At 50.2% G+C, this 22,946-nt stretch overlaps 8 protein-coding genes across 8 annotated transcripts; 4 read left to right on the plus strand and 4 right to left on the minus strand.

Annotated features, from left to right (window-relative positions):
* Positions 1 to 490: 490 nt before the first annotated feature.
* Positions 491 to 3,933, plus strand: BC939DRAFT_477236 (uncharacterized protein; the record flags this gene model as incomplete). The annotated part of the gene is made up of 2 exons (XM_051558657.1): positions 491 to 717; positions 798 to 3,933. 2 exons carry the CDS (start codon positions 491 to 493, stop codon positions 3,931 to 3,933), a joined length of 3,363 nt encoding a protein of 1,120 aa, XP_051412125.1.
* Positions 3,934 to 4,544: 611 nt separating this feature from the next.
* Positions 4,545 to 6,153, minus strand: BC939DRAFT_397220 (COX15/CtaA family; the record flags this gene model as incomplete). Its single annotated transcript, XM_051552342.1, has 4 exons — positions 4,545 to 4,811; positions 4,915 to 5,199; positions 5,316 to 5,694; positions 5,837 to 6,153. 4 exons carry the CDS (start codon positions 6,151 to 6,153, stop codon positions 4,545 to 4,547), a joined length of 1,248 nt encoding a protein of 415 aa, XP_051412126.1.
* Positions 6,154 to 7,036: 883 nt separating this feature from the next.
* Positions 7,037 to 9,277, minus strand: BC939DRAFT_503269 (uncharacterized protein; the record flags this gene model as incomplete). Its single annotated transcript, XM_051560384.1, has 1 exon — positions 7,037 to 9,277. The coding sequence occupies one exon, from the start codon at positions 9,275 to 9,277 to the stop codon at positions 7,037 to 7,039; it is 2,241 nt and encodes a 746-aa protein (XP_051412127.1).
* A 907-nt stretch (positions 9,278 to 10,184) lies between these two features.
* Positions 10,185 to 11,888, plus strand: BC939DRAFT_503270 (uncharacterized protein; the record flags this gene model as incomplete). The annotated part of the gene is made up of 3 exons (XM_051560385.1): positions 10,185 to 10,605; positions 10,697 to 11,625; positions 11,751 to 11,888. The coding sequence occupies 3 exons, from the start codon at positions 10,185 to 10,187 to the stop codon at positions 11,886 to 11,888; spliced, it is 1,488 nt and encodes a 495-aa protein (XP_051412128.1).
* An 18-nt stretch (positions 11,889 to 11,906) lies between these two features.
* BC939DRAFT_451750 (2-amino-3-ketobutyrate coenzyme A ligase) lies at positions 11,907 to 14,015 on the minus strand. Its single transcript, XM_051555716.1, has 4 exons — positions 13,509 to 14,015; positions 13,024 to 13,243; positions 12,415 to 12,905; positions 11,907 to 12,301 (listed from the first exon to the last, which is right to left on the minus strand). The coding sequence occupies exons 1-4, from the start codon at positions 13,881 to 13,883 to the stop codon at positions 12,053 to 12,055; spliced, it is 1,335 nt and encodes a 444-aa protein (XP_051412129.1). The 5' UTR covers positions 13,884 to 14,015; the 3' UTR covers positions 11,907 to 12,052.
* Positions 14,016 to 15,459: 1,444 nt separating this feature from the next.
* Positions 15,460 to 16,869, minus strand: BC939DRAFT_451752 (uncharacterized protein). The gene has a single exon (XM_051555717.1). It carries the CDS (start codon positions 16,839 to 16,841, stop codon positions 15,618 to 15,620), a length of 1,224 nt encoding a protein of 407 aa, XP_051412130.1. The 5' UTR covers positions 16,842 to 16,869; the 3' UTR covers positions 15,460 to 15,617.
* Positions 16,870 to 18,163: 1,294 nt separating this feature from the next.
* Positions 18,164 to 19,526, plus strand: BC939DRAFT_451755 (uncharacterized protein). Its single transcript, XM_051555718.1, has 3 exons — positions 18,164 to 18,206; positions 18,292 to 18,369; positions 18,390 to 19,526. Exon 3 carries the CDS (start codon positions 18,445 to 18,447, stop codon positions 19,414 to 19,416), a length of 972 nt encoding a protein of 323 aa, XP_051412131.1. The 5' UTR covers positions 18,164 to 18,206; positions 18,292 to 18,369; positions 18,390 to 18,444; the 3' UTR covers positions 19,417 to 19,526.
* Positions 19,527 to 20,931: 1,405 nt separating this feature from the next.
* BC939DRAFT_451757 (CRAL-TRIO domain-containing protein) lies at positions 20,932 to 22,753 on the plus strand. Its single transcript, XM_051555719.1, has 3 exons — positions 20,932 to 21,419; positions 21,527 to 21,799; positions 21,951 to 22,753. Exons 1-3 carry the CDS (start codon positions 21,054 to 21,056, stop codon positions 22,575 to 22,577), a joined length of 1,266 nt encoding a protein of 421 aa, XP_051412132.1. The 5' UTR covers positions 20,932 to 21,053; the 3' UTR covers positions 22,578 to 22,753.
* The last annotated feature ends 193 nt before the right edge of the window (positions 22,754 to 22,946 follow it).

The raw sequence follows: 22,946 nt of genomic DNA on the forward strand, positions 1-22,946 counted from the left end.
GAGAGTGTTTCCAGGCCAAGGATCGGAGGCAGAGTAATTGCTTTTCGATGGCCATCCTTGGCGTGTCGCTTGAGCTATGTGCAGATTGCACTGAACAGGTGTAGTTCTCAGTTTCGGCTTGATTCGTGAATGCGTTTTTTTGTAGTGTGATTTTACCGCCACTCGAACATCGGTTAGAGGAACGATACTCAGCGATCCTTCCTGCTTCTATGCATCAATGCTGTTGCCTAGCACCATCGCTTCTTCGTGCATGGTCTAAGAGCTGTGGGCTGTGCACGTCTTTTTCTTTAGTTGGTTGTTTGTTTTCAGGGACAGACGGCAAGACTGCTCCCAATGTTACACCAAGATTTTGTACCTTCGCCAACTCACCAACCTCGCCATTGCCTCTTATTGCTTTTCTGTTTTCACTCCTTCCTTCCTTCACGCTCTCTCCCTCCTCCCCCCCCCCCCCCCCCCCCCCTGCCCATCCTCTTGCCTTGCGAATATTGCCATGACAGTTGATATTACGAGCTTGCATCCATCGCAGGCCCTTCGACTACGTACACCCCCAGGTTCATCCACACAAGCCGATATCGTCAAGGTCAAAACACGACTCGACAACAAAACCGGTCAACACATCGTTTTGTGGAAGGATGTCCAGAGCTATTTCAAGAATGCTCAGTGCGCCATGGAAGCCGGAGAGATAGTGGCGTTCCTGACCGACGACAACTTTGTTCAGTAAGTTATGAGGGGAAAGTTGATGACCATTGGCTATAACACCGTCGCTAATTGGTATCATTCTCTATTATAAACTGTAGCCTTGAGCCTCTGAGGATTGATCATCATCCTGGAGTTGTGCTTGATGTGGTTGTCGGCAACACCGGACAAAGCACCATCGATCGTGCAAGGGATGAAGAGCCCCTCCAGCAAACCATACCCACAACGTCAGCCGCTCCCTTTTTTGCTATGGGTATGCCAGCCAAGGTCACTGACCTCTCGCGGTGCATCTCACCCTCGTATGTGGCTGCTGATGATGCGGAATCTGTTACACAGCAAGTCACTGCCCTCTCCATATCGGACCAGACGTCCTCGCACAAAGGACCCATTGTCTGCTCAACCGAGATGACACAGCAGTTGACCACGTCTTCTCAGGCCTACCTTAACCAGTGCTCTTTGCAACTTCAGGACATCCAGCGCGGTCAAATTGACATTGTTGCAGAAGTGCGCCAGAATAGGTTATTACAGCAGCAGATGGATGAGAAGCAGAAGCAAATGCTCCAAATGCAACATCAGATGGACGAGAAGCAGGAACAAATGCTCCAGATGCAACAACAGGCCCTCAACCGCCTAATCATGATCCAAAACCGCGTCCAGGCCGTCCTTACACAGACCTATGAACTCCATGAGTATCCTATTCCACGACTCTTCATTGTTCTTCCAAAGGCATCAAGACGTCGTGACAAGTTGCTCAATCCCTTCTCAGACCAGTTTCGTCTTTATTTCTTGTGCGAATGCGGCTCTCACACCATGTCCGAGGGAACCAAGATACCGCACGAGATCCACCTGGCCAAGCACGAGGGATACGATCTGAGCCGCCCAAACGAGTTCTTTGAGAAGTACGGGTCCTATGTCCTGATGCTGATGCAGATGATCAAGTACGGGGTCACGATTGCCGGGGTGGTTGTGCCATCGCTGGCACATTTCAAGATTGCAGATGGAATCGATGCGGTCCAGGAGCAGCTCCAGTTCGTGAAAGATAATCTTGGACCATTGGTGGACAATACGATCAGCTTTATTGAGGACCAGCAGCAAAATAACAAGAGTGGGGCAGACGCAGCTGAAGGACAGACGAGGGTGGACGAACTTGATGTCCTGGAGGGAGCGGATCTTCGACAGCTGGAGTCGTACCTGAGAATCCAGGATGAAGGCCGCACTCTAGGCAACCTGTACCGGATCGTCACTGAGGAGGGATACGTCAAATGGGTGTGCATCGATCATTACCGTTGGAACTATCGAGAGTCGGCAGTGCAGCAACTGAGAGATGTGGTGGGAGTCAACTCTGGGTTTTTCGATGAAGAGCAGGGCAGAATCAATATCAGTCTGATGTCCGCTGTACAGGCAAAGCAGTTCTATGAGGCACTGATCAAAGCGCGAAGAATCCATGAACTGACAGTCAGGCTGGGGTGGGATACGACACTGGACGATCATCGGAAGCTCCGTACTGCTATCACAAATGCGAACATAGCTTGTCTGACACTGAACAGGTTCAGTAACAAAGTGCCAGCATTTGATTTTATCAACCGCAATCGACGCTTTGACCCGATCATGGAGCTCCTGTCGGACGGGCGACTCCAAGTTATCACACTAGAGGTGTCTGAGGACTTCTTCTCCCGGATCAGCAGTTCCTCTATCAGACGCGCTCCTCAACTTCGAACCCTATCTATGCGTCCCATTCACCTCGAGGACGCTGCGTCCCAGACAACATTCGTCAGACTTCTTCAGAACTGTCCCAATCTGACAGAGCTGCAGCTTGAAACAAAGGAGCCGGACGCCATCTTCGATATGCTTATGCGCAATGTCGAGCATTTGTCAAACCTCAAAGTGCTGAAACTCTTCCGTTGGGAATCTCCAAAGGACCATATCATCATCGACCTCCTCAAGGGCGAGGTCCAGGGCGCGTGGGCCAAGTTACGCGACGCTCCGACTTATGAACCATCGTATCTGCTGCTTTTACAGAAAGGCCTACTCACTCGACTGACGATTGCGAGTACCGTTATTGATCAAAAGAGGGAACTACTTGCAGAGATCCTATACAGAAATCCGAAGCTCTTGGAACTCAAGCTCAAATGCCCATGCACGCGATTTCTTGAGACGCTCGACCTGGTTTTATGGGCGAGAGTGCGAGGGAAGGCGAAGGGACACGTCTACGCACCATTACGACTCGACTTTACAACCCATCCCGACGAAACAGCCGATGATCATATCATCTCCTCTGTACACCTCTCGGAGGAGTCCGATGTGCTCGACATGTCCACTAACATCAAACTGGGGTGTTCACCGCGGCCTGGTCATGACTATCTCCCCTCACTGATCAACCGATACGGATGGTCCATCAAGATGCTGGATGCCCTATCTGGAATGTTCCGCGATGATATTGCTCAGCAGCTAGACAAGTCAACGTATAGGAAGGGATCTAAGGTCACGACTCTTATGCTGAACGCATATGGTCTTTCCTCTACGGGTCTGTCCTCTATAGGTCTGAGGTGCATGGATCGAATCATGGATCGGTCGAGCTATCTACAGGAATTCCAGCTCCACGTTCGAAATCCGTTAGTTGACGATGCAGTGGAGAGTCGGCTGCTTCATCGGTACAGGGAGGCGTTGACTGCGTTGAAGGTGCAGGTAGCACCGCACGATTCATATTTTCCATGGCTTGCGAAGACCTTTTTGACAAGGCGCGATGTGCGAAGGCTGAAGGATGTCTGTTTCCGCAACGAATACAAAGGCACCTTTCCACAAGAGCACGTTCAATGGCTTGCTGCAATGGTTTCCTCTCCAAACGATCTATCTTCCCAAGAGTCGTCCCTATCACAGAGCCTCGCAAATCCTCAGGTACCGCCATCTGCCAAGGCTGCTGCTGATATTCCGACGGCATGGGAGCCATTGCAGAAGTTCGAACTGTCTGGATTTTCACTTGAACCGGAGGATTGGAAGAAAGTTATCGAGGCGCTTGATTTTTCTAGCCTGAAGACATTAGATTTTTCCAGGAGCAACTTTTCCATCGAGCAGTTCAAGACTCTGGTCGATTGCATCTCAGACGCTGGTTCTTATGTACCGCTAGAACGTTTCTACTCTAGTGTATCAACTCTTTCTCAACAAAGTATGTCTTTCGAGATGCAGCAGCTACGCGAGACACTTAGTGAGAAAGCGCCCCAAGTCAAACTTATATATTAATGTTTTTAGGCAATAAAAATTGTACCTGACGGAAATAAAGATGCAGAAGCACCCTTTCTTGTTTCTTAATGGAGCTGCACCTACTGTATTCAGCAACTTGCAGCAACTACTGCGTCTATACGCAAAGGCTTGTTTTTGTCCGCATTCTCCTGATATCCCGACGCAATGGGAAAGCTCTATCCTTTCAGGAAGAGATGACGTATCTGATTGACTACGCCTTATTCGTTTCGTCTTTATTCTTGAACGCATTTCCTGTCGCTGTGAGGCAGATATCGGTACTGTCGCATTTGTGATCAATGCGTGGTAGAAACAACCGAAGAAAGAAAAAAAAAAAAAAAAAAAAAACATTACCCCAAGACTAATTTCTCCATAAGGATATGGGTGCAACAGTTTGACTGGTCGCTCTGCAATCATCTTGTCAATCAGCTTTATCTCAACATTTAGCAATTTCATCCGCAACACCTTTTTTTTTTTTTTTTTTTTTTTTTTTGCTTGGTTCTTCTTCATGTACACGAAGAAGGATTAAAAGTAAACAGGAAACAGCTTTATAGAAATGCGAATATGTGTAGGCGTCTTGTAAAAATACCATGTGCGATCTACGTATCATGGCTCTACTTCAAAGGGATCCTCTTCACGACTGGGACCTTCTTCAGACTGTGCATCAGGTACAGCGCTGCAGTCAAGAGCGTCAGTGATCCAGCCTGATGGGCAGTACCGAGCGAGACTGGGACCATGTACAACAGGGTCGCAATGCCAAGTCCGACTTGACAGCAGGCGACTCCCATCAATGCATTCACACCAACGCGGATATGAGGAGGCAGAGGCAATCCACGCGAGTACAGGAACAAAGAAGTAACAGCAGTGAATGTCGTCATAGCCTAGTTCAGGATCGTAGTATAGTGTCGATGAAACAAGTTAGGTCAAGAACGAGGAGAGTGAGTATCATCAACCGCTTTAAACAAAAATGAGAGAACGACTTACGAGAACACGGTGGTTGAACTGGACGGTAACCTGGTTGTCAAACATGTTTCTCCAGAGTCCGATCGTAGGACTATCTCCCTTGTGCAAAAAACTGTCATCGAACAGTTCCCTCATAGGAGGCACCAGACGGCCACCCATCAACGGGAACTCGTTGTAGACCAAACCAGCATCCAAACCAGCGACGAACGCACCAGAAATGGCAGTCAAGAATACAAGAGCAACAATGCCATGGGCAGCACCCTTGAAGCGCTTCAGCATCGGGTTGTTGATCGCACCAGCCAAAGACTACGAAAATGAGAAAAAAGCGTCGCAGCAAAAAGCGTCGCAGCGAAAGGTGTTAGCTGCGGATTGTACAAATAGAAGCTTACAAAGCAGGCAGGAGCAGAGCCATGAATGTATACCTCATAAGCACCCTTGGAAATCTTGTAATCAGTCAGAACCTTCAATCCAGTCATCACTGCACCCGCGTAGATCAAGAACGCGCTTCCCAAGTGGGCCGCCAACCGATACTGCGACACTCTCGGCGTCGCACCAGGCGTTGACATCAGCTGTTCATCCAGACCAGACTTGACCATGTACCATCCAAGCGCACCCTGGAAACCAATGAGACCACCGATGATCAACGAGCGACGGGCAATGTTCTTCGAGAGCATGCCGCGCGAGGCAAAGTAGAGACCAGGCAAGATAAAAGCAACACCGATGGCGCGACCGAGCATGCGGTGCGACCATTCATAGTAAAAAATCCGCTTGAATTCCTCAAGTGTCATGCCGCGGTTCAAGCTATCCGTTAGAAAAGAAATTACCATTTAATTCAGGGCAAAAAAAAAAAAAAAAAAAGAGATACTCTTAGTGTTCTAAATCGTTCACGTTGGCAGAGCGGTATCCAGGACAAAGGCCAACAATGGCATGTATAAGGACTTACATCTTGTATTCCGGAAATTGCTTGTACTTTTCAAACTCTTCCTCCCACTCGGCCTGCGATCGTGGGGGCTTCATACCTTTGATCAGGTTCCACTCCACAATCGACAATCCACTCTCGGTCAAGCGGGTCATACCTCCAACGACGACAATACCAAAAGTCATGGCACTGATCGTCAACATCCAGTAACCCACAACTGGCTTGACCACCACATCCGGTGCAGCCTTTGCCGCTGTTGTTGAAGCAGCAGTGGTGGCAGCAGCAGCGGAAGTGTTGTTGGTGGCTGCTGCGATGGTTGACTGGAAGCGAGCCTTGACCATGCGAGCCGTGGACTTAGCACTGTTGAATTGCTGCTGTGTTGCGACTCTAGTCAGCGAGGACAGGCCCAGGATGGATCGGGTTGTTGCCTTGTTGCTGGTGACATGGCGAGTGAGGGTTGAGAGGGAACGGGCGGTGGCGGTTGAGGGCGAGTGCGCAGTGGTCCGGAGGAGCGTCCTGGACAGCAGGCCCGAGAACGCGTTCGTGCAGGCCATTGTGCTGGTTCGATTCGATTTGATCAAATCCCTTTTCACACTTGATCAGTGAAGAGGGACAAGGGTGAAGGAACAGAAGAGGGTTAAGGGAAGAAAGAAAGGCGGAGCTCCTTTGTCTTTTGGTTGATCTTTGATCCTTCTAGTTAAGATCGATCTTTTGTCACCGCTTTCGGAATCCCGAGGCTGTTACGCCCAAGAGCGGTATGTGTTTCTTGGTCTCACTTCATTCGCACGGTCACAGACCAGGTTGGTTGAACAAAGAAAGAGCATTCATTCTCAGGAACACAGGTACAAGAACGGGTGCGGGTGCAGGAACACGTACAGGGCATGGGTCGTAATTTCTATCCAGGAGCGACGCCTTCCCATGCGAGAACCAACATTGGAAACGATGTTGCCAGTCTACAATGGCATTCTTTTGGCGAGTGGACATATACGTCGCTTGAAAGAACAAGGTTGAATGTAGACAATCGGTACAATCGGTGCTCCTGGTTTGCTTGCTGTGGCGATAGGGCTGACCCTTTCTTATGCCTGGACACCTTATTTTTCGATCATACCAAATCTTTAAGATGAAATACACACTTGACACATCCGCTTTCCCCGCTTCTTCAATCTGCGGATCATATTCTTTACCATGCTGATGCTAAAATAAACTGTAATTACAAAAGACCTCTCACTTCTTCACATTCGGCCTTGTGTTCCTCGCAATGGGCGGCGGCGCCTTCGCTAAAGGTGTCATTGCCGCTGCTGCCTGCGACCCCACCACTCCTGCATCACCAGCACTAGACGCCCCTGCCGTAACATCCTCAAACCCTCCCTGTGCTCCCTCACCCAACTCCGTCCTCGTCGGTGGATGGACCACCTGTTGCACACCCTCTGCCGAGGACCCCGCCATCACGCGTCGGTCCCCATGTAGCCCAAAGCTATACTCTTCCTTATCATCCGTCCGTTCCAGATACTCCTCCGTACCCATCGTCGGAAGCGCCGATCCAATCGTTGCCACACGGTTCAGTTTTGGCCTCACAGTTGGATCTGCGTTCACGCTCGCACCCGTGCTACTCCGTTGGCTGGTCTGGCTCTGTTGCTGGCCGCTCTGTACTGATGATGATGATGGTGCTGGCTCCGTTTGTGGAATGCTGCTGTCAGCACCCGGCGCCGTCACTGTCGCCACCGCCAATGCTGCCTTCTGCGCAGCTTTAGAAGCCGCCTTCGCGCTCGGCAACGGCTCCAACACAATGTCGCTCCCTACAATCACTACCTGCCTACCGTCTTGCTGGTAGTCTTCCTCATCCAGTTCCTGTTTCTCATTGAAATGCTCCTCCTTGCCTGCCACGAACAACGGCCCCGCGCTCGACGTCGACCCCTCCGCCCTCCTAGCCTCCAATGCCTGGAATCGCTGGTCCTGGTTCTCATAGGTGATCACAGAACTCAATAGATTCTCATTGATATTTAAATCCAGTTGCAGGGGTGTATTAGTAGTATGGACGCTGTCAGGAGTAGCCACCACCGCGGAGACGCGATTCGCTTCTTCGTGGTCCTCGGCATCGGGCACGATCTTGAACAGGCCCTGACCGAGAAGCGGTCTTGAGGCATCCCCGGGCAAGAAGATGGTGCTCGCCTCGGGGGTGATAGGTCTGGTACTGGTAGATGTTGTCGTTACTGGTACCACTGATGAAGAAGCAGCAGTGGTGGCCGGTAGTTGAGGCGGAGGGAACGAAACAGGTGCTTGGAATTGCATGATCGGTTGTTGTTGTTGCTGAAATGCTGGTGTTGCCTGATATGGTTGTGCTGCGTACTGGAGAGGGATCTGTTGCTGATGTACCGGTTGCTGCATTGGTGGCGGTTGCATAAGCTGTTGCTGCTGCTGCTGCTGTTGCTGTTGCTGTGGTGGTGGAGGTCGAGGAGGAAGGGTAAGAGGTACAGAGACCAGCCCTGTTCCTGGCTGGTACACATACGGCTGGCTAGCTGGCGCGGTAATCGGTTGCTGCTGGAGCGGTGTCTGTTGCTGAAACAATGGCTGCTGCTGCTGCTGCTGTTGAGGCTGGATCATTTGGCCTGCCATAACTGGCAGAGTTGCAGCCTGTGAGTATCCCAAAAATGGAATCATAGGCTGCTGAGAAAGGCCCTGGGTCGGCAGTGGACCCGTCGGTGGCAGCGCACCACTCTGATGTGTCTGGAATGACGACCCACTGCCATAGGTTGGCAACCTTCCAGGTATGGGCGAAGCAGGATTCGCCATCCTGCCACTGTCGAGCATCCTCGGCAGACCGCCCGTCGGCATCGGGGACGCACCCCTCTCGGATATGGATGCAAAGGACGGGCTGATTGCTCTGGCTTGCTGTTGTTGGTATTGCTGCTGCCCAGAGGGGATGGGTGCTGGTTGTGTCGAATTATTGCCACCAACTGTTTTACGGGCTCTTGAGACAAGCCCTGAAACAATGCCGGCGAAACCCCCAAGCAACCCCTTTCTCTCATCGTCCTCCTCGCTATAATTACTACGATTGAAGACGCCCAGGCCACCACGCTGCTGCTGCTGCTGCTGCTGCTGCTGCTGCTGGTCTTTAGGCTCGCTTCCAGGGTATCCCTTGTAGTATTCGTCTCCGCGTCCTGCTGCCATCATGCGCTTGCGACGCTTCTTCAACAGGACCATTCCCCCGACGACGGAGCAGATAAGGAGGAGGAGAAGACCGATGATAAGACCGGCGACTGCACCGCCGTTCATGCCTCGACTCGAATCATCTTTGGCCGGTTCAGCTGTAGAGGAAGGTAGGGCAGATGAGTCGGTCGTGGCGCGAGGTAGTCTCGAGGTGCGTTTGGTTGTGGCAGTGCTGGTTGTGGGGAGCAAGGTTGCGAAGGGGATAAAGGTCGAGATATAGGTGGTAGTGGTACTTGGATCTGGGGAGACAAAAGCCATTGTAAGTTAGGAATATGTACAGAAGGGTAGATGGGGGGTTAAAGACTCATTACTGAAGTGTGATGAAGAGTATGTGCTTAAAAATGAATGAGCTGAAGAAAAAATAAGGGCGTGAAGAAGGCAAAACATACGAGATGGCAAGGAGGCAAAATGGGTGTCGATGACCCCCAGCCCATTGTCACACCACTGACTGATACACTCTGTTTGCCATGTCATTTTGGATGCTCTCAAACCCATAGTTCACAAGCAGGAGGGGGGGAGAAGGGGGGAAACACTCTTAAAACGCATATACCTCACAATACGCGCGCGACTTTTTTCAAATTGTCCTCTGGCAAACCCTGAGTGGCCACCCAGGGCCTCCATATTAGCTTCAATTAACTATTGTTTTATCGCGATAAAGAACAACTCTAACCACAGATTGGTCAGGCGCGGTTCTTCCACAACGTAGCCAGTCATGGCAACACGAGGCAACTCCATCTTCCTGTACAGCTTCTTTAACGTGCGCCCAAGTGCAGGTTGTGTGCGTATGTTTGTGGCAGGGTATGAAGTGCAGAAGATTGGACAGAACCGCGTTTTTATTTTTATCTGCGCGTCTCTGTTCTATTTCTGAACACGAACAAATGTGTCAAATGGACCCTCGGATCGCGGCGAGCGAAAAGATGTTCATCATCATATACCTTCTGGGACCAAGTTCAACAAGGGTACGATACATGTAGGCCGTTTAATCAACAGTCTTTACTAGCGGACGAAAATGAAAGGACCCTCAAGGATACAGCTGTCATGAGCCCAAGGAAGGGAACTTGGCCCGTGGTGCCTACCTGGCATGCGTTAATTGGTCTAAAATAGGAAGGAGGCCAGAGAGCGAGATCAACAAACTACTTCACACAAGAGGCATTGCTGATCAGCAATGGCGGCCAAGAAGAAGAACAATGCACTCAAGCGACAACTCTATGGCACTCCATTGCCCCTTCCTTGTCTTCAGCAGCAACCTCATTCATCTCACGATCAGCAACAGCCACCCACAGCAGCATACACTCCCTCGGCAGTAGCCGCAGCAGGAGCAAAAACTTGCACACCTCTGGACTCGCTTCTCCAGAGAATCATGCACCTCTACTACGCCTGGATCGGCTCGGAACATTGCATCTTGTACTCTGGAGGCCCTCCAGAATCGAATTTGATCCATGCAGAGTTCCACCCGCAGGGCGAATGTGTCTGGGTAAAGAGTGGCAAGGATATGGAGACGTTGTTTCGTCAGGGATTCTTTGGGAAGGGAACCTTGTCGCGTAGCGAGGCCACATGGAAGCAGAGGAATACTGGAGATGTTTCAGGTATCATCCATATACAGGCAATGGTGCTAATCTGGAGCGCGTAGTTGTTTGGATACTGTTGCTAATGGTTTATTTTGTTGAATGCGGATAGGAATGTCTCTGGAGGAGATCACACGGCAAAGGCGTATCGAGCGTGCACGTCTGAGAAACGAAAAGTTGCAGCAGCAGCAAGGGCAGTCGCTCGCCAGCAGCACTGCTGGACCCTCTGCGCCGGCATCGGCTTCAGCATCGGCATTATCCAGTAATTCACCTGGGACTCTTCTTTCGAGCAGCGAGCTCGATCGCTCGTTAACGCCCGTATCGGCATCTCCCCCACCAGACATCCAGCAAACAAGTTCTCGCTCAGGGACTCCAGCAGATTCTCTCAACGAAATTAGGAATGTCGCACCAAGCAAGGCTGAGGAAGAGGCAAACTACGAACATCTTCAGCTCTCACTCGAAGAGGCATTCTTCCTCGTCTTCGCAGTCGAATGCCTCGCCATCTCGGACGCCTCAGCAACGCCCTCCACCCCTCCCGATACTACTACTGCAAAAGCAATGACCATTCAAGGATGTTGGCTCCGCTTCTCAAAAGCCGCGGCCCTCTCCATTAAACCCACCCCAAAACTCTTATCCAGCCAATGCTCGCCCCATATTAACTTGAAGAGCAACAACGATACGGTCATCTCGGTGGACAACCCATTCGTGATCCGATACGTCGCCTATCATTACTACCGTAGCCTGGGCTGGATCGTCAAGGACGGACTCAAGTACGGGGCCGATTTCTTGCTGTACCAGAAGGGCATGGTCTTTGGACACTCCCAATACGCTGTCCGGGTCGTTCCCAGTGCGGACTACGATAACAAGGACCTTGATTCGGACTTGACCGCGCCTTCTCAGGAAGGGCGCTCCGTCAATTTTATGAAGTATCCAATGACGCGTCCAGGATTCTCTCCCACCCCGGGACTCTGTCTCGCGCATACCTCGTTGTCTTGGCAGTGGTTGTTAACCCTGAACCGAGTCATTGCTCAGGTTCAAAAGGTATACGATGCCTGCCTTTTTTTTTTTTTTTTTTTTTTGCATGTCTTGTTCCTTGTTTCTACTTTCTTCTTGAACATGATAGAGTCTCCTCACTAACGCATATATTTGATCCGCATCATTCGTAGACGGTCATACTGTGCCATGTCATACTGCCGACGAGCGCAACAATGAGACAGCTCTCCCATCCACGAACTGCCCTGCCTCTCTACAAGGTCGCTGAGATTGGAGTCAAGCGCTTCATTCCAGAGAAGAATCGCGCATGATAATAGAAAAAAAATATATGTTTAAAAGACGCTATGTGCATTTGATAGGTGTATTTTGATAAAAATACATGAATGAATGGGATGAGTGGAATGGATGTATATTGGTGTAAGGGACGAAAAACAACGGGGCTGGCTGAAGGACAAGAGGGAAATGGCATGTGTATCTACAGCTTGCTCTTGGCGCCAATGACACCGAGCTCACGGCCGATTTCGATAAAAGCATCCGCAGCCTGACGAATCTGTTCCTCCGTGTGTGCGGCCGAGAGCTGGACACGGATACGGGCCTCGCCCTTGGGAACCACGGGGTATGAGAATCCAACGACGTAGATACCGCGCTGCAGCATCTTGTCTGCAAATTGGCTAGCCAGACGAGCATCGCCCAACATCACAGGCGAGATGGGGTGGTTATCGCCCTATATTCAAAAAAAAAAAAAAAAAAAAAAAAAAAGGCCATAAGAATCACTTTCGAAGGCTTGAACCGTCAATCGCAATCGGTGTAGCTGTTGCCTTCATCTTTGCTCCTTACCTTGATTGTGAATCCGGCATCAGTGAGAAGCTTGCGGAACAACTTTGTGTTTCCCCACAACTGATCAAACAATCCGTTCGTCTTGGCACCCTCGATCAGATCCAATGCCGCGCTTGCGGAACCCACGACCGCTGGTGGCAAGCTGTTCGAGAACAAATAGGGACGCGACCGGTTCCGAAGCAAGTCAATCATCTCCTTGGATCCTGTTGTATAACCGCCGGCAGCGCCTCCGAGGGCCTTGCCCAAGGTCGAATTCACGATATGAACACGGTCCTGGACGCCAAAGTACTCTGCTGTGCCGCGTCCATTGGGTCCCAAAAATCCAGTGGAGTGGCAGTCGTCGATGAAGATCAGGGCATTGTACTTTTCGGCAATATCACAGATCTTGTCCAGGGGAGAGATCTTGCCGTCCATGCTGAACACACCATCTGTGGCGATCAACTTCAGGCGCGCACCGGCCTTATCGGCCTCCTGAAGACGTGCCTCCAGATCTATCAAATTTTTTTTTTCGAGTGGTAAATATATCAGTTGTAATTCAAGTATTTTCATTCCCTACAAGTCGTAGTTCTTCTCAATGACAATCGCAAAACTGGCGGGACGAGACGTTACCAGCCATGTCACAGTTCTTGTAGCGGAAACGCTTGGCCTTGCAGAGACGGATGCCATCGATGATACTGGCGTGATTCAATGCATCGGAGATGACGGCGTCCTGGTCCGTGAGGATGGTCTCAAAGATACCGGCGTTGGCATCGAAGCATGAAGCATAGAGGATCGTGTCCTCTGTGCCGTAGAACTTTGTAATCTGGTTCTCAAGGTCCTTGTGGATGTCCTATTATTTAAAGAAAGGAAAAGAAAATTAGTTCAGACCATTGTTCCCAATGTGGGCTCGATAATTTTTCTCACGACCCCAATTTTGTGTTTTGTTTGCTTTTTTTTTTTTTTGTATCCCCGCAAGAAAGAAAAGGCAGGGTGTTGCTTATCACCCATCAACTTCAGTCCATTTTCATAATTGTCATCGTTCAAAACAGCTCTTTTGCTGGGGAAATAAGAGTAATTCTCTCCCTTCCACCCTCCCTCCTTCCTTCCTTCCTTACCTGAGTACCGCAGATGAAACGGACACTGCTAAGACCGGATCCATGGGTATCAAGATACTTCTTTGAGCGGGCAATAACCTCAGGATGATCTGCGAGTCCAAGGTAGTTGTTTGCGCAAAAGTTGATTTGGGGCGAGGGCTTGCCGTCCCTGCCGGCAACAAGGATAGCTGAGTTCTGGGGCGAGATGATGACACGCTCGGACTTGTAGGTGCCTGCAGCCTTGATCGACTCGATCTCGGACTTGAGGATATCGTTGAACTGGGTCTGGGCCTTGGTGCTGGACATGGCTCTGATAGGAGTAGTGGTGGTGGAAGCAGTAGGTGAGATGAACAGACGACGGGTGAGGCTGGAGGGTGAGACGATGCGACGAAGCATTATGGCTTAGGGGAGGAGGAAAAGAGGAAGGAAGAGGGAGAGGAAGGGAAGAGTGAAGGAGTGTGCAATGGAGTGATAAGAAAAAGAAGAGTAAAAAATAGAAGCGATTGAAAGTAGACCACATTGCTGGTTGGTGGCTCTCCCATTTGGCTGCCCTTGAATCTTGTCGTCGATTTGTAAACACTGCACTGCGCTCATTGGGGAACACCCCCCTGAGTTGAATCCAACAGGGTGCATCAGCCAAGAAAGTAGGCCTGTCGAGTTATCTACGGACCTGGATAACAAAAACCCAGTCGATCCCTAAATTCCTGGATGAGATGTCTGAGCATACACAAGAAACTGTCAAGTTGGGCGACAACACATTTTGTGCTGTGGACATTGCTGGCTTCACCATCAAAGAGACTCCACGGCTGAGAGCTTTGCGCAACTGAACTGAAGAATCGTCTTGGGTTGCATCCGCAATAATTAGCAGCGACTGTTCAGGGGTATCCATATACAAACGTCTTTGGCTATGCTTTTTCCGGGTTCAGGACTACTTGATGAAGCGCTCTGAGATACTGTCCTTGACCTTCAGAACCATACGCCAAGAAGAGTTCGAAGTCCTCCACCTACAGAACCGATTCGTTAATGCGCCAAGGACTTCAAAATTGACCTGGTAATCTCTGAGGACAAACCCACCAGCATCAACAAAGTCAAGAATGGCTTGATGGCTTGTAGCAAATATTCATTGGTACAAACGATGATAATTCTACTTTGGCTCAAGAATGACTGGAACCACTCGCAAGAAACTACGATCCGAACTCGAGGCCAAGACAACATAGAGGGTGGTCAGTGAGTTGTTCCTTGATGGGATCTGCTTGATGAGCAACGCCTTGATTCACTATGACAAGGCCATAGTCAAGTTTCCGACGGTCTGCCGCTATACTGACACCACGCTTGCATTGCTCATTCTCATGTCTCTCGAGGTACTATGTGTGCGTATTTGGCATTCGTTTCTATTTCTTTCTCTTGTATGAAATGCATCTAATTAAAGACTCTATGCAGCATGCTTTGACCCTCAACTTCCGAGTGGATCTGAAAATGAACGCCAAACAGTAGAAAATGGACCTCCGGCTTACGACAACTAAGGAGCTGACGACAGCTAAGGGTAACGCCCGAAGCATTTAGACAGATGCTGAAGCATGCCTCTAGGAAATTCGCAGCCCCAACTATCGCAGCCCCAACTATCGCAGCCCCAACTATCTCCTTGGCGTCCCCGCTGGAGCCAAGGGCTTCCATCGATTGAAGCGGATACAAACCCAACATGAGAGAATTCGGTTAGAGGATGACGACGAGACCCAAAGCGAGATCTATGATAAGATCCACGAAGAGTTTGGTGATGCCTGTGAGCCTGAGAAGGAGGGTGCTGTCCAGAATCTTAACGGGCGTGAAGACAGGGGAAGGAGGACATCTGTTTTTAAAGTTGGGCTAACTCTGTGCACAGACCAATATGGTATTACTGACCTGGGCGAAGTAACCTGTTCCATCGGATGCATTCACACAAGCCGTCCGTCTGATTCAAAGAATTGGTTTTGTAGAAAGTATTCATTGTTGTTTGAAGTTTGATATGCTGAGCTAGAGATACACTTGTCGTACCGAATAAAGTACAATACGGTGGAAATATGCGGCAGCGGCAACCTTTAGAACTTATTCCCATCGCGCGTTTAAAACGGCCATCATCATCCATTGATACCACTACAGTTCGTCAAAGGCATGGATTGCTCCATGGATGTGTCCCCAGTCACCGGTCAGGTACATGACGACCTTGTCAAGGAGATTGAGGTCGGATTCGGCCATTGTCGGAAGTCCGCGCTCGACACTGGCCGTGAGTGCATGTATGATATCATCAGCGTAGTAGCGGGCAGAGATTCTGAGGGTCGCGACTGCATAGGTGATACCGTTGAATCGGAGGACGACCGATGTGATACCATTACGTGAGGGGCCCTGCCCAATGGTCATATCGAGGAACTGACTGAGGCCGATGCGGGTGGCCCACGAGGCGAAAGCCCTGTGGTCTCGGCCACGCAATGTAGGAATGTTGCCATGGTGGGTGTAATCATTTGTCCAGTATGTGATGAGGTGAAAAATGGCTCGGCGAAGTGCCAAGTTTCCAGCCGCAGGCGCCACATTATCCATACGCTTGTGCAGGTCGATGTGTGCCGATGCGGACTTTTTCAGATGGTCCAGTTCCTTCTTCTGGGGTAGTCTATAGCGGCTCTTGTAGCCATATGCAGAATAGAGCGACCATCCATGCTTGGTACCATCGTAGTATGGGTAGATCATGGCACGGTGGGGATCGTATGCCTGGAAAATTTCGGAGGAGTGGTGATGGCAGTTGGCATCGGGATCACCACCTAAGCAACCACTCTCATAGAAGTGGGCCACGTGGGACCATCCATGACGGTTACAGTTATCCACGCCCCTGTAAATCATGGTCCTTTCCGGGTTCTGCGCGAGACCGACGCATGAGGGAGAGGAGGCCAGCTGGCGATCATATTGAGTGAACGCGTTGAAGACAAAGAGGGTCTTCCAGCCATTGCCGTCACATGAACGTTGGTTGTAGAAGATGCGGGTACGATGCGGGTTGTATGCATGAGCGACGCAGAATGGAGTCAGCGGGAGGGCGTTGTCGGCGCGCTTCACGCGGGATGGCGTAGCAGAAGTGGGGAGAGTCATGTTGTTGGTCTTGTAAAGGTCGGCCATGTACTGCTGGAACTCCTCGATGTCTCTCATGTCATGCTGGGGGTACTGCTGGAAGAGCATCAAATCGGCAGTCTCGTTGACGCGGTTGACGGCACTGCGAGGTGGGCCGGCGTTCTGTCTCGGAGGCAAAGGCAGCGGGTCGTAACTGGAATCTTGAGCGAGGACGGCCCCGACACTAAGCAGCGCGGTAAAGATCCACACCTTTAGGCTAGGCATGATGGAGAGATGATGAGAAGATGAGGATTGCTGGTGTGAATATCTCTGTCCAGAATCGGGGGTATTTATATTGGTATACCTACGCCAATTATACGGAATGGGACATACCCATAGCGCCATCTAACACTCACGTATTGCCTGTGTCATGAAAGATCCTTGCGCCCGACGCGGATACTATGAATGAGAGGATCGCGCTCCATGGCTCCCGGGCTACAGCCTAGGTCATACCAGTAGAAGGTCGATGTGGAAAACGCTTAATCTGAAAATAAACTCTAACTTTGTACCTTGGACGGTGCATGTGCCGCACATGTCAAGGCGCTAATACGAGTCCTCCCCTGGCTGTGCCTTTGCCTATGCGTTCCTCACCTGTCTTCGTATCCGTATGTATCAACCCAGGGTATGCAATCTAAATTGCCGCTCACCTCTCTTTCGTTTGTGACTCCGCATAACTTTTTCCTTGGCAATGCTAACGAGCATCTCAGGCCACTTTTTTTTTTCGTTCTCGAACGTTTACCCTGATAAGGACGTTACTGAAACTTAGCAATGTAGACTGGATCGCCAATCAATCGCTCCGTTTCCACCACAGAAAGGTCTGAATGTTCTTATCGCTCACTTTGTGCTCAATCCAGTTTATATACACCATGTGTATATCCTCCAACCAATGAGATGGGTCTGCGCCAGAATGGTTGTTCAGGACAAAGTAAGTGTCTCAGTCAACACAAGTTTGTGTTTTTTTTTTCCTCCTTGACGAGCAGCCTTAATCTACGAGCATAGATTAATAGCATACTAAGGATCCAACAGCGAACTCACGATCAGTACGCGTTACTCGTCCATTTTGACGTTTAATCTTGCAGGAGTAGGAGAGTCTAACTGAGCCTCGCTGGGATGGAAGCGCGAGACACAGTCTGTGGGAGCGAGACACAAACCGAGAGAGCGAGAGCAATCTTTGATTGTTACCGGGGAATGTCAATCCAAAACTGAGTTTCAAAAGCACGCAATTCTATTCAGTACCGTCTACTTTCAGTCTGACAAGGCGAAGCACAGCGCCTTGTATAGACTTTTTGTCGTGAGCGCGCCAGGATACATGCGCGCAAATACATCCTACTGAGCAATTTCAGGCTGTTACCAGGGATTCAAAACTGAGCTTCTTCAGAGTAAGGTATGACAGAGGGGGACACGAAGCAATTTGTGAGCTGCGGGCACACTGCTAGCACAACCCGTTGGTTTGGAGGCATGGGGCGATTCGATGGGCGTTAGCATTTGCTTATTTTTGTCCCATAACACTTTCTCTCTTTCCTTAACCCAACAACTGTCCTCTCCCTTCTTTTGAATTATTCTCCACCCTTGAATACGTGCACTCTACAGGTATGCCCTTGTGCAGCAGCAATATTGACAGGTATTGGAATGTTCGCCATCTAACAGCAGAAGTGTGTAATCGTGGGCACTCTAGTGTACTGACATTCTAGACGACGGCCTTCGAGACAAACAGTACATATCCACACGTACTCCCCTTGACCACCCCATCTCCTCCCCTCCCTGTTGGCATCTTCCCCTCCCTGTTGGCATCTTCCCCTCCCTGTTGGCATCCTCCCGCCCTGTCACCATGGACACTTTGCCTGTGGAAGTAGTACAGTCTTTAGTGCGGGTACTAGAGATCGACAGTGTCTTCACGCTACGCGGCGTATCCCGGCACCTGCGCGATATCGTGGACATCACTCGCCAGTATAGAAGTGCTGACTTCTCGGTATGTAGCATCAACGTACGACGACAACTCAAGGACATGATCATCACACCATCATTCAAGCGCGTCCTAGCGAACTACGACTCTATCAATTTGACCGGTACGCTGATAACGACGCCCAACGCCGTCGAGATGGCGTCGTGGGAGACTACCAGCATCACGTTAAGACGGTGTGGCAACGTGCATGTGAAGGGTTTCCTTACGGCGGTGCTATCGTATGCCCGCCGCGACACCCAGTATCGTGCGGTCATACACACGGACGAGGTCAAAATCGCGCAATACGGTGCTCTAGAACGATCGCTGGCGACATATAGCCGGAGAGTGTCTTTCTACAGATGGTCATGCAAGGACTGCCCCAGAGATGTGCTGTCATCCAATTGGGTATTCAGTATCCCTCGCTGCCATGACTGCAATCGATATGTCATGTCCTCCACCAGCTGCGCAAATTGCAGAGTCGTGACATGTAACAAATGTCTGGGCACCAAGTGTACGACGGCAAGCGAGACGTGTACCATGAGATACTGTCGCGGATGCATCGACAACAGCCTGTGCCAGTTGTGTGGCAAGAACTACTGCGTGTTATGCTTCCAAGCGCAGATCTCGGTCTATAACTGTTACGCGTGTCAAGTACAAGTGTGCTCGTTGTGTATGCCTTCATCATTCGTATGCGATGACTGCGAGCAGGAGTACTGTGGAATGTGCACTGATAGTACGGATCAACAGCACTGCAACTGGCTGACGGAGCACGATCATACTGAACTACGATCGTGGTTCGTGGAACGGCATATGAGAGCACTATACCGTACCAGCGACCAGCTACCATCACAGCCATAAATCCATCCATACTCAATACGACATTATCTTCAAGAAATTACCAACAAATAAAAAAAAAGAAAAGTACTATAAGATACTGTGAGAATGGGAACAGAAGAATTATATTGAAGGGATTACTTGCCCAGTTTACATTCGTATAAAGTACAGTGGTGGAGTTCAGTATGTTACAGTACTAATATACATGGTATACTTGGCGGTGTAATGCACATTCCAATAGAGATAAGAGACGTTGTCGCGTACAACGCACTGAAACAGGACGCGTTCTACAACACAATGCGTCTTGTCGCGTCGTGTCTCAGACGTGGTCTGTGGTGCATCCCCAACTTGGCCCAGCTCGGGTCCTTTAGATAGCCAGCCATGCTCTTGAACATCTCCAGATATTTTACCTTTAAACATCCACTCTGTACTTTGGTCTAAAAAAAAAAAGAAAAGAGAAGTGCATAAAGCCCTTTTATATCTTTAGGGCGCTATGCTAGCTACGCTTCGTACCACGCGCCCATAGAATCTTCTATCCAGGTTCTATCGGGGGAATTCTTTTGTTTTGCGTATTTCCCTCCAGTTCTCCCGCCCTTCAATCGCTCTCACTTTTGTTTTGTTCAACACATCATGCAAAAAGACTCTCCTTCTCCACAAACCATGCCGACAAAGCTCTCTCTCCCCATCCTCAAACACGTTGGATAGGTGCTCTCTCTTTGGGATTCACGACAGGAGGCCGCGCGCGCGTCTGTGATGCAGACATAAAGTTCGCACGCTTCTAAAGGTGATTTTGTTTCTACCTCCCCCCCCCTCCCTCCTCTACCTTTACATCTTCAGTCGCTCTTGAGATACTGTAGGAAGACATAAAGAAAGTCGAAAAAGGTCGCAACGTGAAAAGGCAATGGGCTGCCTGTGTTGTGTGAGCAGTGAGGAGAGGACCGCGTGGTTGGGGGTCCATGACAAACCCCATTTTCCTTAAGTAGAAAAGACTAGGATATAAATGCAATTAACCTTGCCCGCTGGACGGCTACTTGGTCCATGGGCAACAAAACAACAAACCAGCGCAGGGTATAAAGTGTCAAGAGACTGTGGATACCAATATCAAGCGTGGAGGTGTTGCTGTTGACTAAGCCGAGGAGGATGAGAACGATAATGGTATATCTTGCTAGCCTGCGTTCCCCGTCGCTGTTTGTTTCTTGTTGAGCGCTCAAAAAAACACTATGGATTCTTCATGATGCGGAGTAACGCAAATAAAACAAGGATGCGCGCAAGAAAGAGGACTCTCGCAGGTAGACAAAGAGGGGATACAAAGTAGTCAGCATCAACATTGCGGGCATCTACTAAGGACTGGCATCCACTGCAGGCCATGCAGCCAGCCTGGTGTTGTCTGTGTATCTGGGGCGAGACGCAGCCAGCCCAGCATTGTGGTTAAGGTTTGTGTTCTTGTGTATCTCTTCTGCACATGTGCCAGTGTGGAGCAAAAAAAAATATAAACAATCGCCGGGGCGTTTAAATAGCGCCTCTCCCCATTGGTGTTCTTCCCCCTTCCCCCTTCATCACAAATTGGCCGTCCCTTTGTTCCACTCTCTCTCCCCCCTCTATCCCCTCCTCTCCCACTGCCTCTACCGGCGTTAGCTTTTCCCGCCTCTTCACTACCAACTATGAGCACCGCTGCTGCTGCACCTTCGACATACGTCCAGCCTGTCCTCTCAACCGACGGCCGTCTCGGCCACTTGACAGAGGAGCAGACCGAGAAGCTGAAGCAGTTCTGGGTCCGCCTCTTTGATATCTTCGATGGCAAGGCCCTCTTTGACCAGACCGCACCTTCGTCCTTCAAGGGCCAGGCCCGCGAGGAAGACAACGGCGAGATTGCGCCCGCGCAGAAGTCGGGATGGTTTGGGCGGGGCAAGTCTGCGTCGGAGAGCGGTAGCGCAATCGTCGTCGCACCACAGTTTACGGGTCAGGACCTGTACAAGGCGTTCTGGAAGATGATCATGATGGACCACCCTGACTTGATTGTCCTCAAGGTAAAGGGGGACTGCTGTTGAGTGCAATGTACCCACTGTCGTTATTTTATCGACTCCCCAGCAGTTGCTGACTCATTCGCTTACTCTCTTTCTTCCCATGGCTGCAGTTCATCCGTGCCCGCAAGTGGGTGCTGGACGATGCGCTGAAGATGTTCCTGAACGCACTCAAGTGGCGCATTGTCGAGCGTTTGAGCGAGCTCTCTGAGCTGTCAGATGTAGAATTGGATGCCAAATACCCAAAGTTCATCGAGCAAATGCGTATCGGCAAGGGCTATCTCCGGGGCGCCGACCCTCTGGGTCGCCCCATGTCCGTTATCAACACCCGTCTCCACCACAAGGCTGACCAGCCCGCAGAGACCCTCCACCGCTTTACTCTTTTTGTAAGTATTTTTCCTTTTCTTTTCTTTGAGTTTCCCATCGTTGTCTGCTCTCATTGCATCAAGGGGAGTAGAACCTTCTTTCCCCCATCCACTGTACGTGCTCACAAAAAAACAACAACTAACATATCCAACTTGGTACCTTCATCGTTAGACTATGGAATGCGGCCGTATGCTCCTCCCCGATGAGGTGGAGACCGTCATCGTTATCTTTGACCTCTCGAACTTTGGTCTCGATAACATGGACTGGGGCTTTGTCCGCCTCTTTGTCCAGTGCTTCGAATCCTACTACCCAGAAACCCTCGGCATGTGTGTCGTCCACCGGGCGCCCTTTGTCTTTTGGGGTCTGTGGAAACTAATCCAACCTCTACTCGATCCTGTCGTCGCCTCCAAGTTTATCTTCACACGCAACAACAGCGAGCTGCACAAGATCATCCCACGTGAACGTCTGCCGATTGCGCATTATGATGGACTGGACGATTGGAAGTACGAGTATATCCCGGCACGCGAGGGCGAGGACGACTGTATGAAGGATGTGGTGAAGAAGGAGGAGCTATTACAGGAGCGTCAGGCACTGGAGTCGAGGTTCGATGCGGCGACGAGGTCGTGGATCAAGGAAGGTGGTGGCAGGGGATCGGATGAGAGGGACGAGATTGCGAAGGAGTTGAAGGAGCAGTATACAAGATTAAGTCCTTATACCAGAGCTGTAAACTTGTATCAGCGATTGGGGGTTGCGGTCAATGGACAAGTCAACTGGACGTATAATGTCAAGTCTGCGTAAGGATGCGATAAAAGTGGTTGCGATGTAAAGGAAGAATAATGGAGTGGAGGGCTGCATTTCGAAGAGATATCTGTATATACACGTAATAAAGATCAATTCGTTCAATGACGGGCTCTAGGGAGGGGTTTCTCTATCAAGTATGCAAAAGAGAATGGGTGGTGGATGGCACCGCATGGTGCTGAATGGAAAAAGAGAAAATGCATGAAGGACACCGTGGATAGGGTCGCTGAATCGGTATCCATGGGCGCATTCAGCACGTTCAGGTCCAATTTACGCCACAAACATAGTTACGCCCAAATCAACGATGGACGGCGCAAACAAGAAGTAGGATGTATGCAGCCAGGTATGTGTGCACTTTGAGACTCTGTG

The sequence above is a fragment of the Gamsiella multidivaricata genome (genome assembly GCF_025024155.1).
Source record: "Gamsiella multidivaricata strain RSA 2152 chromosome Unknown BC939scaffold_33, whole genome shotgun sequence".
Lineage (NCBI taxonomy): Eukaryota > Fungi > Mortierellomycota > Mortierellomycetes > Mortierellales > Mortierellaceae > Gamsiella > Gamsiella multidivaricata.